This window comes from Sphaeramia orbicularis, chromosome 21 (genome assembly GCF_902148855.1).
Source record: "Sphaeramia orbicularis chromosome 21, fSphaOr1.1, whole genome shotgun sequence".
NCBI classification, from domain to species: domain Eukaryota; kingdom Metazoa; phylum Chordata; class Actinopteri; order Kurtiformes; family Apogonidae; genus Sphaeramia; species Sphaeramia orbicularis.
The window spans coordinates 22,143,305-22,158,431 of record NC_043977.1 but is presented as its reverse complement, the minus strand read 5'-3'; the positions used below and the strand labels follow the sequence as shown (position 1 = coordinate 22,158,431).

Below are 15,127 nucleotides of genomic sequence, written 5' to 3'. Positions count from 1 at the left end.
CTCTGCAGCTTTGAATCATGTTTCTGCTCAGTATGTTTTACCCCTTGATTTTCCTGTCAGAAAACCTGTCGTTACACTACCATTAGCAGAGCAGCAAGCCAGTGCTTTTGCCATAACACCCTCTTCTTTTTCTTCTTCAGGAACTCTAAAAAGGAGCTGAATGACATCCGGTTTGAATTCACACCTGGAAGAGGTAAGAACTCAGCCTAAATGGTTGTGGATGTGTGGTTTCCTCTCTGCTAACACACTGATTGTGACCTGAAGTGCGGATGACGGTGTCTAATTCAATATCTAACACAATTACCTGCTAAGTGGAATGTTGTGGGTCCAATATTTGTTGTGTTATTTCACCCACAAGACACCGCTGATGGCGTTTCCCAGGAATTATTCTCAGCCGGTCTAGTCAATGGACATGATGTTGTTGTAGGTAATGCAACACCTTTCTTTTCTAGTAAAATTGTGCTGTTTGATTTAATTTTTATCTCATTTTTAATCATTATTTAATATATATATATATATATATATATATATATATATATATATATATATATATATATTTTTTTTTTTTTTTTTAATTCACATGAAAAATATTAGGAGTAATTGATCTTCATTTTATTACATAAACTCCCAGATTCTGATGTGGCTACATTTGACTAAATTTGCACACTGGAGATTATATTGATTTTATATACTTCATCTGGTACAAATGCCATGCAGTACACTACAATAAATGAACAATATTGCTTCTTTACTGTGACTAGATTTTCCTTCTGTTGTTTTAATATCATGAAAAACAAAAGTGCACTGACATTATGTTGTATTATGCCCTCTGCAGTTGCTGCTAACCTTCAGAAGATTGTAGATGACCCAACTACCTACAAAGTATTGACCTTTAAGCTGGTGAGTTTTCAGGTGATTGATTGTTGACGACACCCTCCTGTGTTTGTCATGCGTGACAATATCCAGCTGTAAACAGCTTGGTGATGAAAGGTTCAGAGAGGAATGAGAGACCTGGAGTTTTTTTTAAAGGCCACACAAAGACAATAGCTTCACCACAGACCAACAAAAGGTTGATGGCAACTTTATTACAGGTTGTTTTTTGTGGAAAGGAGATTTTAGTTATGACTATATGACTGACAGGACAAATAATTTAGTTTTTATGCGGCAGCTGGTGTTTTTACATGCTGTGAGCATTGCTGAACTGCTGAATAAATACGTGGTGTATAAACCAGTTCTATACAAATAATAGTAGCTCTTAATGATGTTTAAGTATAAACAGGACATATTACCAGTAAACAGAAACAGTGGTCAGTTCATTAATGCTGACATAATGTTTGATATACAGTAATTAAAAAACCCTTCCCTAGAGTAATGTAAATGTGTCTCTTTCTCATTGTTGCTCTGCAAAATAAACTGAAACTATCATCATTCATAGAATATTGCAGCTGCACATTGCAAAAATAGCCCATGATAACTGTGCATGGATACCACTAAAACAGGTACAATAACTAATAGGCACACAGCCACAGTGGTTGTTTATGGACAGACTTTTATGCTTCTTCATCCTTAACAAAATATTGAAGGTCAGAATTGTTTTTTTGGAAGATGCACTCAGTGGTGCATCGTGTTGTATTGTAATTGAAACTGCTGACTGCTTTTTAGGAAGCTTTCCAGAAGGACAGTGAGTTTTCGGGTGAAAAACAGTTCACCCGTGGTTTTCTCAGTCTGACAACAATAACAGGTAGATTGAGTCTGCATGTGATCAGACGTCCTTTGTAACTTCATCTCTAATCACAGCAGAGAAGCAGCTGAAGTCACCTTTGTATGAACCACTGGTGAAACAGTTACATAAACAAAAGGAGACAACAATATTACTCCTTCTAGGTTTGACAGAAATATACGTGTCGTAAGTTGCGCATGAGGCTCACCTTGTCAGTGCGTCCGCCTTATCAGCTCCTCCCTGAGAGTCAAAGTGGGCAGTGCTGGGCAGGACATGGAGATATATTTGGCCATGCATCCATTTCCATATGTTAACACTGCTGTACTGCAGGTGTTGTAAAATCTTGCTGCTGCTCCGTTCTCCCTTTCTGAAGAGTTATGAGTGCAGTGTCACAAAACCCAGAGACTGAATAATTACCCTTGGTAGAGAACCATTTATAAGCTTTATGCAGACAGTTTATAGTGTGGGTGTCACTACAACAGCTTTATGACTAGACCGAACAAGAGGTCACTTAGACTCGGTGAGCTCAGAAAAAATGACCTCTGTTCATAACGGCCCCTTCATGTCAATCAGGGCACTGCAGAGCTCCCTCACAGATGGATATGGTGTATATCCCCAGCAGGCATTAGTTGAGTCAGTCACACTACCTGGCCAAAAGTTTGTGCACTCTTAAGCAGGGTTATTATACAGTTGTTAACAAAAATTAAACCTGCAACCTGAAGTGGAAGTGATTCCGAATTCTGAAATTAAATTAACAACACTGACTGTTGAGAGACAGAGACACAGAGGCACAATGCTGTTGTGCATCATATTTGATGCTAAAACTTTTCAAATCCTCAAATTACAACTTCAATTGTAAAAACATTGTAATACAATGTAATAATTTGCCATTTTAAGGAAACAAATAATGTCATTTTGACTTTGATGGCAGTGATACGCCTCCAAAATGCAGGTAAAGGGTGATGTTTACCACTGTGTAGCATCCCTTATTTCAACAACAGTCTGTGAATATCTGGGAACTGAGGAGGCCATTTGACTGAGATTTTGAAGAGGAGTGTTGTCCCATTTTTGTCTGATACAGGATTTTAGCAGCTAAGCCAGCCTGGATCTTCTTTTTACAGTTCTGTATTTCCAAATGCTTTCACATGAATGGTCTGGACTGTAGAAACTGGTTCAGCAGTTCATGCTGTTGTAATAGGTGTAGTTTGTGGTTGATCATTGTCCTGGTGAAATGTGTGGGGTCTTCCCAGATGAAGATGTAATCTAGATGATAGCATATGTTTTTCTGGACCTTTCAGCATTGAAAGCACCTTTCCAGATGTACCAGATGTCCATTATGTAGGCACTAATGTTTAGTTTAAATATTTGATATGTATTCTATGTTCTGTTGTGAATAAAATATGGGTTTATGATATTTCTGTTTATGAATCTTTGCACTATTTTTATTTATATTTTACGCACCATCCCAACTTTTTTGAGACCAAAACTGTGCTGATGTGTTTTTAAAAATAACTGGAGTTAAAAAACAAACTGAAGAATAAATTAAAATGAAAATTTAAAAACTAGAATAACTGATGTACCATTTCCACTTTACTGCAGGGCTTCTCTCTAGGATACTCTCAATATTTACACAAGCCTGCCCAAAGTTCTCTGTGCTGCCTGTGTAGGAGTGCATCTTAAAAACCAAAAGTTTTTTTTTCATCTGTAAATAAAAAAGGATCCTTCAGTTCAGCATCAGTCCCCGGATTTAAGCAGATGGTGCATTCATGTAATCATCTTGCTAACCTTTTCTTAAGCTTTTGCCAGCACTAGTATTTCTTTGTCAAAACTTTTTTCTTTGCACTTTTTGAAAATGAGTCCCAAAAGCTAATTTCCAGAAATAATAAATATGCTAAGTTGCTTCAGTCCCCTGGTTAATCCAGGATGTTGCAGTACAGCTGTTCTGCAGAATTCAAAGGATTAGTTTTGGTGCCAGAATGAGCGTTATAGGATGTTTAAGAGCCCCGTTGACCCTATCGGTGTCTTCCTCCTCACGCAGGCTTCCGGCTGCGATGACACGGAGATCCCAGACGAGGTGAAGCTGATCGGCTTTGCACAGTTAAGTGTTAGCTGATGCCTTCTTCATGCCTGAAGCAGGTGAGACAGGGGAGACAGTTCAGGGCAGACAGACTGAGGAGCACACCACTTCCTGCAACATTTCAACCCCACCACCCTCCTCCCTGAAAATGCACTCCCTCTCTTTTCCTTCTCACTTGCCCTGACGCCAAACTTCGCCTCCACGTCCTTACCGTCTCCCTCCCCGTGCACTGTCCTCAACCCTTTAACCTTAACGACATTCCACCGCCCAGCACATGGACCAGGATCAGGAAAAAGCCCAGGAACCTAAAGATGTACTCAGGTGGTGAAGGAAGATGATTAAGATGTAGCTTTGAATGTTTTATTATTTCCTCATGTTTGTTTTACATCACATTACCTCTGTGTTCAACAAAGCCCTCATTATTTATTAAAATGAGATGGTTTTTTTTTTTTCTCATGCTCTTTTTGTTGCCACAGTGAAAACAAATTTGCTTTTACTCACATCTTGTAAACCCACTCATTTGTGACGTTTCCCTGAGGTCTGAGTCAGAATGTATGATTAAGGTAATTTATGAGAAAAGCACATTTACATAATGAATGTCTAGAAAGAGAATGAGTCGTAGTTCTGTGTCCAGACCAGTTTTACACTGAGAAGAAGGGAACCATTTGCTTGTGAGTGTGCAGAAAAAAAAAAAAAAAAAAAAAAAAAAAACGAGACCTGGATGCTACTGTGTATAATTTGCTGCTGTCGACAGTGTTAATGCGTCAAAATGCTAGAGGTGCCTTGTTAATTTTTCTGTGCCTAAGGAAGTAGTCGGAGTGAGATCACACAAAAAGCAGCGCCTGCTGATTACCATTTCACAAATGTATTACTCCAGCATCGACACAGTTCAAGTGAAGTAACTTAATGAGTAAATGAGACAAGCTACAATGCACTTTTGGGTTGAGTGTACGCACACAACAAGCAGACGCTTAGCCCGTGATGACATGTTAACATATGTGCTTAACGTCATCAGACAAATAAAACATAACAGATCCTGTAGTCATGTAATCCACTCTGGTTGCAGTCTTTTCAGATGCCAAGCTTGGAGTCAGAACCACAACTATTTAATTTTCTTGCTCTGTTCAGCAAACATGTTCCCACAACTACAATAGTTACTAAAATGTACTGTATGACAATGCATCTGAAGACAAAACCAAAAGGCAACTATTGAAAGGGTCTCGAGCCATTTGTTTGTTCAAACAAGTCCAGTAGCTCGAAGTTATTTTTAAGTATTGAGGTAGTATATATTAACTTCTACTAAATTCTTTATTTTATGAAATAATTTATTGTGTTTTTTATGTACAGTATGTGTACCATTTCAGCATATTACCCCTGTTCTCTCTGTAATCAGCTGATGTCAAATTTCTGACAAAGAGCAACAAATAAAGAATTGCTATTAAAAAAAAGTGTGGGCTATTTAATTTTAATTCATGGCATCACTACATACTTATTTATAGGCAGATTTATGGTAAAATTCATCTAACCTATACTTTGGCCATTCATTCTTTCATTAAAATGCAGTGGAAGAATTTTAATATAATCAGAACCATAAATCAATCTGCTCTTTGCTCACAAATCACATCCACACACTACATGATTAGTTGAACCTGCTTGAAAAAAATCCTAGGGAGAAGGAGGACAAGTAAAAGCAGTAATATTACTTTAATTATTCAAGTATTTGTTTTTTAATATAAAAAACATACAATATATAATGACAACCCCTTGTGGGATAGATGCTTTCACAGTAAATGTCACATTAGCTTATATTACTACAAAACCTCTGGAAAAAAAACAAAACAAACTTTAAATTTGTCCATGAAAGCCACATTTGCTGAGAAACAGATATTTTCCATGTTGTCAGTCGCAGTACTGATGATGCCAGATACATGTGATAGTACATCCAGTCTGTAATGATCATTTAGCTACAGTAAATCTCATACTTGCACAACGTGATACTGTATTTCTGGTGATGGCATAGAGGGGTTGATGAGCTGCTGAAATACAGCGCACATAACCAACAGCTGCAGCAGGAGGAGTGAAGAACTGAGACACAATTAGCTCAAGTATGAAAGTGGAAAACAACAAAATGCATCTAATAGCTAAAACATTAACTTTCAGGAAGAAGAGGCAGTTAAATGATGATATGTAAACAAAAGACACCAGGCAAATCCGTAATAAAATCCTTAAGAGTTATAAATTGGCCAGTCTGGAGACCAATAAAACTGCATAAGGTTATTGTTAGTGTTCTGTCTGACTGTGTTCATGGGAGACTGAAGGCAGAAGCAGCATGAGAGCAGATGTAGTCTTATCTGGTTTATCATGGGATTTCAATGTACAGTGTTGTGGAATTCATTTGTTTCATTTGTAAATAATACTTTTAAAATGTCATTCTTATAGAGTCGATACAGTAATTTCATACTTCTATTGATTCCTGCACAGAAATTCTCTTTTTACTTGCACGCGTGCAGGGAAGTCTGTGAGCTGAGTCAGCAGCTATAGAGCTGGTTCAGGTTTGGTGTCTTGCTCAAGGACACTTTAACAGGCTAAGGGGTCATCAGTCATGAACCAACCATCTGCCAACACTGACTGACTTGATGCTTTAAAGTGTAAAGAGTATTGGGCTTAATTCACACCTGAAAGCATGAACAAAGTTACAATAACAATATCACATTTTAGAAATGCACGAGAATGCACGCCTTAAAAGCCTCATGCATTCATTAACAATCATGACTTGTAATTTTAGAAATAGACATAGATGGATGTTGATGAAAACATCTGTCATGAAATAGAGACTTGCAGCAGCCCTCGATATTTTTACTTGATTCAGTATAACTGATGGACTTTGAAAAGGAGGAAAAAGGCAAAAGAAAGTTCAGTGTTCCACCTGTGCCCTAACATCTCAGGTGCTTCTTGCTGGACATGTCGTTCCAAATGCGATGCATCTCCTCCGGGGAGATCTGGTGGACTGTGATAACCCGTCTGTACCTGCAGAGACTGTAGGCCATTTTCCAGTGATTAAAACCACTGTTCTGATAAGGGTGTATCCCCAGCTTACGCAAACACAGTCCGACATACACATCCTCGAGGTGCAGCAGTCTTGTGTGTAATGAAGTCTTGTAGATTAGCTCCGCTACATCTGCTGAGAACACATAGCCAGTGCCTGAGCAGAAAGGTGGGTATTTACTGTCAGGATACAGGTCTCTGGACATGTACCATTTGCTGCGCATATCCCTTATAGGGCCACCATTTATGACGTAACCAGTGAAATATCTCCTTCTTGGCTTAGTTGTGGGCTTCAGGAGCTTGTAGATCAGATTGTCCATGTTGACAAAGATGTCACTGTCAGTCTTCATGATGTACTGCGCTTTGGGGCAGTATGTGGCCACCCAACGCATGCCCATCATGGTCTTAAGTGTGAGGTTGTGATAGGAATCGATGAAATTCTCCACCACAATGTCATGAAAGATCTGGCTCTCCTGCTCCACCATCTGGTTCAAGACGGAATCCGTGTTCTTGCCTAGCAGAAAGATGGTGAGGATGCGGATGTCGCTGAAGGTGCTCTCATCCCCCCATGTTTCCCGGATGGCTTGACGCGCATCAAACTCCTTGTGTGTGGTGCTGATGAGGATGACCAGAAAGGGGGCGACACTTTCACACTTCTTAGGCTCATTGATGAGAAATTCAAAGGCATGTGGATTAAGGGGGCGAGTGCGGATGTTAGTGAAGGTGATGTTTTTGGGGGGCTTTGCAATCTTCCGCATAGGCACAGACATGTGGCCGACATAATTGGAAGTTGGGCGAGATATACTCAAGTACCACAGAGCGCTCGCCCAGCAGACCACTGTCAACAGGTATAGACATGACACTTTTGAAGGCATTATGCTGCATTTAGGTGTATTTTGATGAATACGATGTTATAAGGCTTTCTTTCCATTAGCAATGTTTCACCCAGCGAGGCAGCATTAAGCTGCTCCTGCGTGCACTTTGACATTAATTGTCAGTAATGGATTACTTTAGAGAGAAGTGATGCTGTTTGCATTTAATGCAAAGCACTTAAAATTTGTATGGACATCCAATTTCTCTTGATGACACCCACGTTTCTCCATTTACATCTGAAACACAAAAAGAAAAATGGAATATTAATATAACAAATGTATATTTTATTGGCTTTAAAATATAATCTTGAATACATCATGAGGTACTATTCCAGTTTTGCTAAATTCAATAAGCTCAGAAGCTGCAACACAAGTCTGTATAAGCAACACACCATAAAGCAAATAAGGAAAGGCAGCTTTTATTTTAAATTACTGCTTTATTTCTACAATGAATATCCTCATGCACTGCAGATGTACTGCAGAGAAATGAACTATTTGGACGGTACAATCAAAAGTCATCACACCACAGGTCTCATCATGAATTGATTGTCACTGAATGATTCCTATTAAATAAAACAAAAATTGAAATGAAATGTATGGCAGCCACAGCTATATAGTAAAGCGAGACTAAACACTAAAACATGTTCTTTTGAGCTGTAAACAGAATCATGACTCATTTTTAATGGAATACAGCAATACAGGTGATAATGCATAGAAACTGACAAATGTTTAAAATTATATCTTTTAAAGGTAAAAACACTTAAACTTGCCACTTCCTATTTGAGAACCTCTCTGAGCCTTGAGTCTCATATTTTTTTTAAAAATTGTTACATTAATACAGCCCCAGAATGAAATTGGTATAAAAAACCCCCACTGTTATCACCTCTAATCAGAGGTGTTTGCTATACTGGTTCTTTAATCACATTCTGCCAAAGCTCATTCATTTTCTGCCGGGTTGAACTGGAGCCATTTTATTACTCTATTTGGAAACCGTGGACTCACTAAACCACAGCCATTTTTTCCTTGTAAAACTGCTGTCTTGATCGTTTAATTTATTTATTGGGTTTAATCTGAAAGTTTACTTTTTCTTGGGGAACTTTGGCAGGTTTCAGAGCACTTCAGGGCTTCAGTTTCTCCCGTTCTCCTGTCTCCATCTGATTATCCATGTCTGGGTCATGGGGCAGACGCCTCAGCAAAAGGAGCCCAGACAGCCCCCTCCCCAAACACTTTCACCAGCTCTTCCGGGGGAATCCTGAGGTGTTCCCAGGCCAGTCGAGAGATATAGTCTCTCCAGCGTGTCCTGGGTCAGCCCTGAGGTCTCCTCCTGGTTGGACATGCCCGACACACCTCCCCAGGGAGGTGTCCAGGAGGCATCCTTACTAGATACCCGAACCACCTCAACTGGCTCCTCCTGATGTGGAGGAGCAGCAGCTCTACTCCCTCTCTCCTGGATGTCTGGGCTCCTCGCCCTATCTCTAAGGCTGAGCTGGGCCTCGTTCTTCTTTCCTGTGAACGAAACTCATTTCGGCCGCTTGTACTTGCGACCTCATTCTTTCAGTCATTACCCAAAGTTCACGACCATAGGTGAGGGTCGGAACGTAGGTCGACCGGTAAATTGAGAGCTTTGCCTTTTGGCTTAGCTCCCTCTTCACCACAACGGACCGGTTTAGCATCTGCATCACTGCAGACGCCGCCCCAATCCACCTGTCAGTCTCCCGCTCCATCCTACCCTCACTCGTGAACAAGATCTCGAGATACTTAAACTCCTCCACATGAGGCAGGACTTCCTCCCCGACCTGGAGTGGGCACTACCCTCTTCCGGCTGAAGACCATGGCCTCAGACTTGGAGGTGCTGATCTTCATCTCAGCCGCTTCACATTCTGCTGCAAACCACCCTAGCGAGAGCTGGAGGTCGCGGCTCGATGCAGCTAACCACATCATCTGCAAAAAGTATCCACCAGTGGCTTTGGGGATTACTGCAGTGACTGGCCCCAGCTACCTTATGGCCGCAGCTCGCCACAGCCTCCTTGACAATGGTAGAGCGGAACAGAGGCCGTTTGGACTCAATGTTTTCCTCTACGGGCGGGATGTGGTTGAAGCCCTGCCCTACTCCTTTAGGCTCACCGGGTTCACGCTTCCAAATGTCCAAAAAAATCCTTGAGATTTTCCACTGAACTTCATGTTCAATGTGTTGAGTCAACTGTAGGATGTTACAGTAAACACTTATCAAACTCACTAAAGTTAGGAGGGTAGTGTGAGAGACATGCACAAATCATGAACATTCCCTCAAAGAAAACTGTAATAAATATTAAAATCACATTTCAAGAGGTTTTAAATTGTACTGACATATATGTAACTGTTTGCCCATTCATAATAAAACCCAGGAATTTCATTATTTTGCAATGTGTCCATGGTGACAGATTCTGCTGGGAGACACCAACAGCACCTTATAATGATATTGACCCATATATTAATTAATTAATGTTTCTTCATCTTGAGTTTCCTCGTTCTTCTGGATCTAGTAAAAGATAAACCAGAGGGTGGGGGCTGATTTTAGAACTGGTCCACCACTTATCCTTACACTGAAGGGATTTAAGTTTGTTTGCATTGAATTAGTTTTTATCTTCATTATCCATCTTGGTTTGATGGGTTTGTATATGCTCCCCTCTTGTCTCATCCGTTTAGGTTTGTTAGCTTAGGTGGCATCTTGTTTTGTTCAGCTGTATTCCTTCTTTAGACTCATACTTTTTTGATGTATTTTAAAGGACAGGTAAAACTATGATTTCACTTCTCTTCAGTTGTATGTTTTGGAATATCATTTCTTGAACGAAAAACAAATTTTATTTGGACATTAATCACCATGTCCTACTCATAACTGCTTGGTCCTTTATGTAGCTGATATCATTTATAAGGCATTTACTTGTTTTTAGCTGCACAGATTATGATAGAAGGAATTTTTACATACCCAGTGAGTCATTAGTATTCAGGCAACAGCTCAGACATTAGTCATGGCCACAACTACAGAGGAAATAAAGTTATGCATCTTATGTGTATGATGCACAGACTATGTAATAAAATTTTCTGCCAAAGTTCTTTTGAAGTGAAAAAGTATCAAATAACATAGTATACTTTGTCGTAAAATGATAACTTAAATATTAATAGCCTAGTATAGATTAGGCACAGTTATTGATTTTGTGTCAGACCTTTGTATCAGAAGTGACAACATTTTCAGCATTCAGTACATGATCCTAGTGCACAGGTTGATATTTCACAAACGCAGACAAATGACCTTTTAAACTCAAAGCATAAGCAAAAAAAGGGTTTGTGAGCTTGTTTTTTCTGTCTGTAGTTCAAAAGAGCTCTGAGGTTGGCAGCGTTCTTCATGACAGTGTGATACAGTAGCACAAAGGGAACACCGTGCTATGATAAGCTTCTCCCACGGGATGATTTTTTTCCCCCCTGTTTTGTTCAGTGCCGCACCGCTATACAGTCTGGTTGTTATTGAGCTGACAGAAGTTTGGCATGTGTACTTTTTCAACCATTATTCTGCAGCAAGGACACTGAATGGGACATAGTCATTTGTGCAGGCAGAGCATGTACATGTTAGATTGTATATCCCAGCTTTTGAAGCTGCTCTTTACAGTCAGGGAGGGGCAGGCGATCAGACGATGCGCTTCACAGGAGAATGGCCATAATGGAATAAAAGTCTACATTTCCATCTTCAAAGCTGTAGTGTAGCAAACCCAGTTTAAACAGCCAAATGTAGCCATAATGATCTGAATTGAATTCCTTTTAACAATAGAGTGCAATTACCTGCAGTGTATAACCATATTGTATAGAAAGGTACTCAGCCTGACTGAAACACATGCCATTAACAACAAAGGATACAGTGCTTTGAATGAGGTTTTCTTTGTAGAATGTAATCTGTCATCTGAATAACTGTGATTTTTTTCCCCTTGAAATATAGGTTTTGAACTAACACAGTATGTTCTCTACTATTTATCTGTTTGCAGCTTGCTTCTGTAGAGGCGGTTTATGAACCTGTCGAATGTGTGCTACTATGCAGTTTCTTTTATATCAAACTCATTTCTCTAGAGTCTTTGAGCAAAACTCTTAAATTGAGAGTGTTTGCCCACAATATCAGATCTCTCCTCTTGTGAAATTGCTATTTGATCTCATAGGGTTGACAGAAGCAAACATTTGTTCAGTTTGAACAGTTTATTCAGACGGCAGAGACTTCCCACACTTTTCTGACACGAGATGACATGGTGTTCACACATGTTCAAACACACAATAACGAAGGCCAGCTGGTTGCAAGCAGTCGCTGTGTTCCACATTGTCACTTTGAAATCTCACTTTCCAGATTGAAGCAAAATATTTATGAGACAAAACTGTGACAGTTCATTTGGCTGCCAGTCTAAAAGTAAGATAGCGTGGGAGTTTTATGTGCATACACACCACAAATTAAACAGTTAATTCACTAGTAAAAAACAGCGCTCCTTTATACTACATCGATAATTAATTAGTCTAAAACTGAACTGAGGATGCTCCACACTGTAAACAAAATGCATGAGACACATAACAGTTCACTACTGTCATGTTTATTTTACAATTTAACAGCTAAAACAAATGATAAATCACTGTGTGAGAATAACATTTCATGATAACTGGCTTCATTCAGTGATGCGTATTCTTGCATCACAACCAGCACATCAGAGTATATGTGCATGAGAGAAATATAAAGTGGCTTTTTCGTGCTTTAAGCAAGTGGCCACATAAATCAGTCTTAAAGCTGCAGGAGCTGAAATCCACACTTTGTTTCTGCAGCTCTCTGCTCTCATTCCATATCAAAACACTACATATAAAGATAAATGAACCTGATGACATTTCACACCAGTGTGTAAAAAAAAGATGGTTTTTTTTTGTGTTTGGTGTACAATAGTACCATCACTTCTTAACAGTGATGCAATCATGAGTAGCATCATGAGTAGCATTCTTGTTTCCTTTCCAACAACTTGAATTACTGACTGAAAGATATTTAAGGAAGTTTTGCAAAAAAACTATCAAGTATTGCAGCTGGTTGCAGGAAATGCCATGATCATGGTCTTTCAATTACAATTAAATTCATTAGCAACAAACAGTAAACACATAAAATTTGAAGGTAGAGGTGATTAATGGGTTGTATTTTATCATTTTTACAAAAATGATTAACACATCGCAAAGGATTAATCCTACATGTTGCAAAAAGGAGGTTTTTGTGTGTGACAGTGGATATAATGGGGATAATGATCTAATATTCAATAATTTAAGCTGTAAAACTGTTTAAGATATAATTTCTTGGAATGTTCTACAATTAATACATCCATTTTCTGAACCACTCCTTGTGAGGGTTGGGTGGGTGGGGTGCTGGAGCCCTTCTCGGCTACCTGTGGGTGAAGGTGTCGGCATGTCACCAGTTCATCACAGGGTTGACATATATAAACGAACAACTATTCACTCCCATTCACACCTATGGGCGATTTAAACTGACCAGTTGACCTACAGCATTAGGGCGCATGTCTTTGGATGTTGGGAGGAAGCTGATGTACCCAGAGTGAACACTGGGAAAACATGCAAGCACACACAAAGGCACTGGAATCGAACCCAGAATGGAATGGACAGTGCTGACCACCGAACCATTGTGCCATGTTGTATATAACAGCTTCAGTATTCACACGCAATTTGTTCAGTAAAAGCATGTTTGAATATGTCATTTCTCTATTCACTGTAGGGTCTAAGTTAGCAGTGTAACCATTAAGGGTAATATTTTGCTAAACCCACTTTTGTTAGTCTTTGTTGTTTTTTTTTTTCTCTTTTTTTCTTTCTTTTTTTTCTGTTTCTTCTTTTTTCTTCTTTTTTTTTTCTCTCTATTTTTGGTTAGTCTTTGGTACATTTATTTGTCTATTTGGGGACCCTAATAGTATCTTTCTATTCATTTTGGCAAAAGTCGAGTGGATGTCTACAACACTTTTTCTCTGTTTTGGTCATAATATCCCTCAACTTTAAAGGGGTCATGTTTTGCTAAACCCACTTTTATTTGTTCTTTGGTACATTTATTTGTGTATTTGGACCCTAATAGTTCAAAAAGTTTGAATTTGAACCCTCCGGGTGCTGCAAAGCTATCTTTATATTAATTTTGGCAAAAATCGAGTGGATTTCTACAACCTGTTTTAATTCTTTCTTAATTTGGTGCGTTTATAACTAGTTACGTCACAACATTTGCACATATAAGGTCAAGACTTCCAATGAACATTTCCCTGTGTATGCCATAATTGTTTATCGGCAGCATCGGTTGTAGTAAAAACTGAAAATATGTCCAAACTTTGAGCCGATTACCTAAAATGTTCAGTTGTTGGGTGTATTAACGAACACAAGTGGCTGAACAGGACAGAGCAGCACAGTCAACAACCTGAAGGGGGTGGGATGTGAAGAGGCTCATTTGCATTTAAAGGGCCAGCGCTCAAAATGACCTTTCTTGTGTCATCACTCAGAAATAGCATTGAAGATGGACCTGTGGAGTTGAATTAATGAAGAATTCAGACCCAAGCAGAGCATTTACAGTTTATGTAGACCACAGGGAAATGTATTAAAATCCATAACTCTATTTAAAAAAGCAAAATATCACTCCTTTGACACAGAAACACCTATAACATATAAAACTAATACACACACTTCAGTCTTCATTAATTCATCATATGTCATATTGCCATTGCAATACAAAGCAATGCTATCACATATCACCTTTTTTTTGCATGTAGTTCAGGCCTAATCATAATCTTACATGATATGACCAGTATGTGGCTAAAGTTTATTTGCTTTAAAGATTTGACACTGTATACTTTGTCGGTTTGCTGTTGTCAGTGTGTTTTAACTGTCAGTCGTGACCACACTGGCTGTTGTTCACCAAAAGGTACAAAGCCTCCCTTCTCTTTAAACAGTAAGATATGAAGTCGATATCAGAGGATGTGTGTGGTTGAGACTCACACAGAGATGGATGCACTGTACAGTAGATGCTGATTATGATCGGAAGCCAGCAGTAATTATTTTAGGAGGTGCTCTAATTATATTTCCTGCTCTGTTTCACTGATGTATGCTTTGTAAAATACATACATGGCTACTGAAAATAAAAATCTGCAAAAAAGACCTGGTCATCCATCATGCACAGGGATTTTTGGGGAAATATACAACATAATGTGCATCATAAATGTAATGTGCCCGACTATTCTGTCTCAGTGCTGTGTATCAGGTTAGGTATCACTCCTCTGTGTGTATTTTCTACAGTGATTTTCAGGTGCAGGCTGTGGTTGCCTGCGTGTTTAAAAGCCTAGGTGTGGCAGCTCTAGCTTGTGTTTAGACGACCGTAGCGCCTAAAGG

General features: G+C 39.2%; 2 protein-coding genes across 4 annotated transcripts in view; one reads left to right on the top strand and one right to left on the bottom strand.

Annotated features, from left to right (window-relative positions):
- stk39 (serine threonine kinase 39) overlaps positions 1-4,575 on the top strand; it is a 29,071-nt gene extending 24,496 nt beyond the window's left edge. For all 3 annotated transcript variants that reach the window (XM_030124644.1, XM_030124647.1, XM_030124646.1), the window contains 4 exons: positions 141-193; positions 359-427; positions 836-900; positions 3,759-4,575. In XM_030124644.1, coding sequence (XP_029980504.1) covers positions 141-193; positions 359-427; positions 836-900; positions 3,759-3,833 — 262 coding nt within the window. In that variant the 3' untranslated portion in view covers positions 3,834-4,575. The remainder of the gene's footprint in view (positions 1-140; positions 194-358; positions 428-835; positions 901-3,758) is intronic.
- A 907-nt stretch (positions 4,576-5,482) lies between these two features.
- b3galt1b (UDP-Gal:betaGlcNAc beta 1,3-galactosyltransferase, polypeptide 1b) overlaps positions 5,483-15,127 on the bottom strand; it is a 69,950-nt gene continuing 60,305 nt past the window's right edge. Inside the window, exon 2 of the mRNA XM_030124648.1 lies at positions 5,483-7,951. Within this exon, the coding sequence (XP_029980508.1) occupies positions 6,731-7,717 (987 nt within the window). The 5' untranslated portion in view covers positions 7,718-7,951 and the 3' untranslated portion in view covers positions 5,483-6,730. The remainder of the gene's footprint in view (positions 7,952-15,127) is intronic.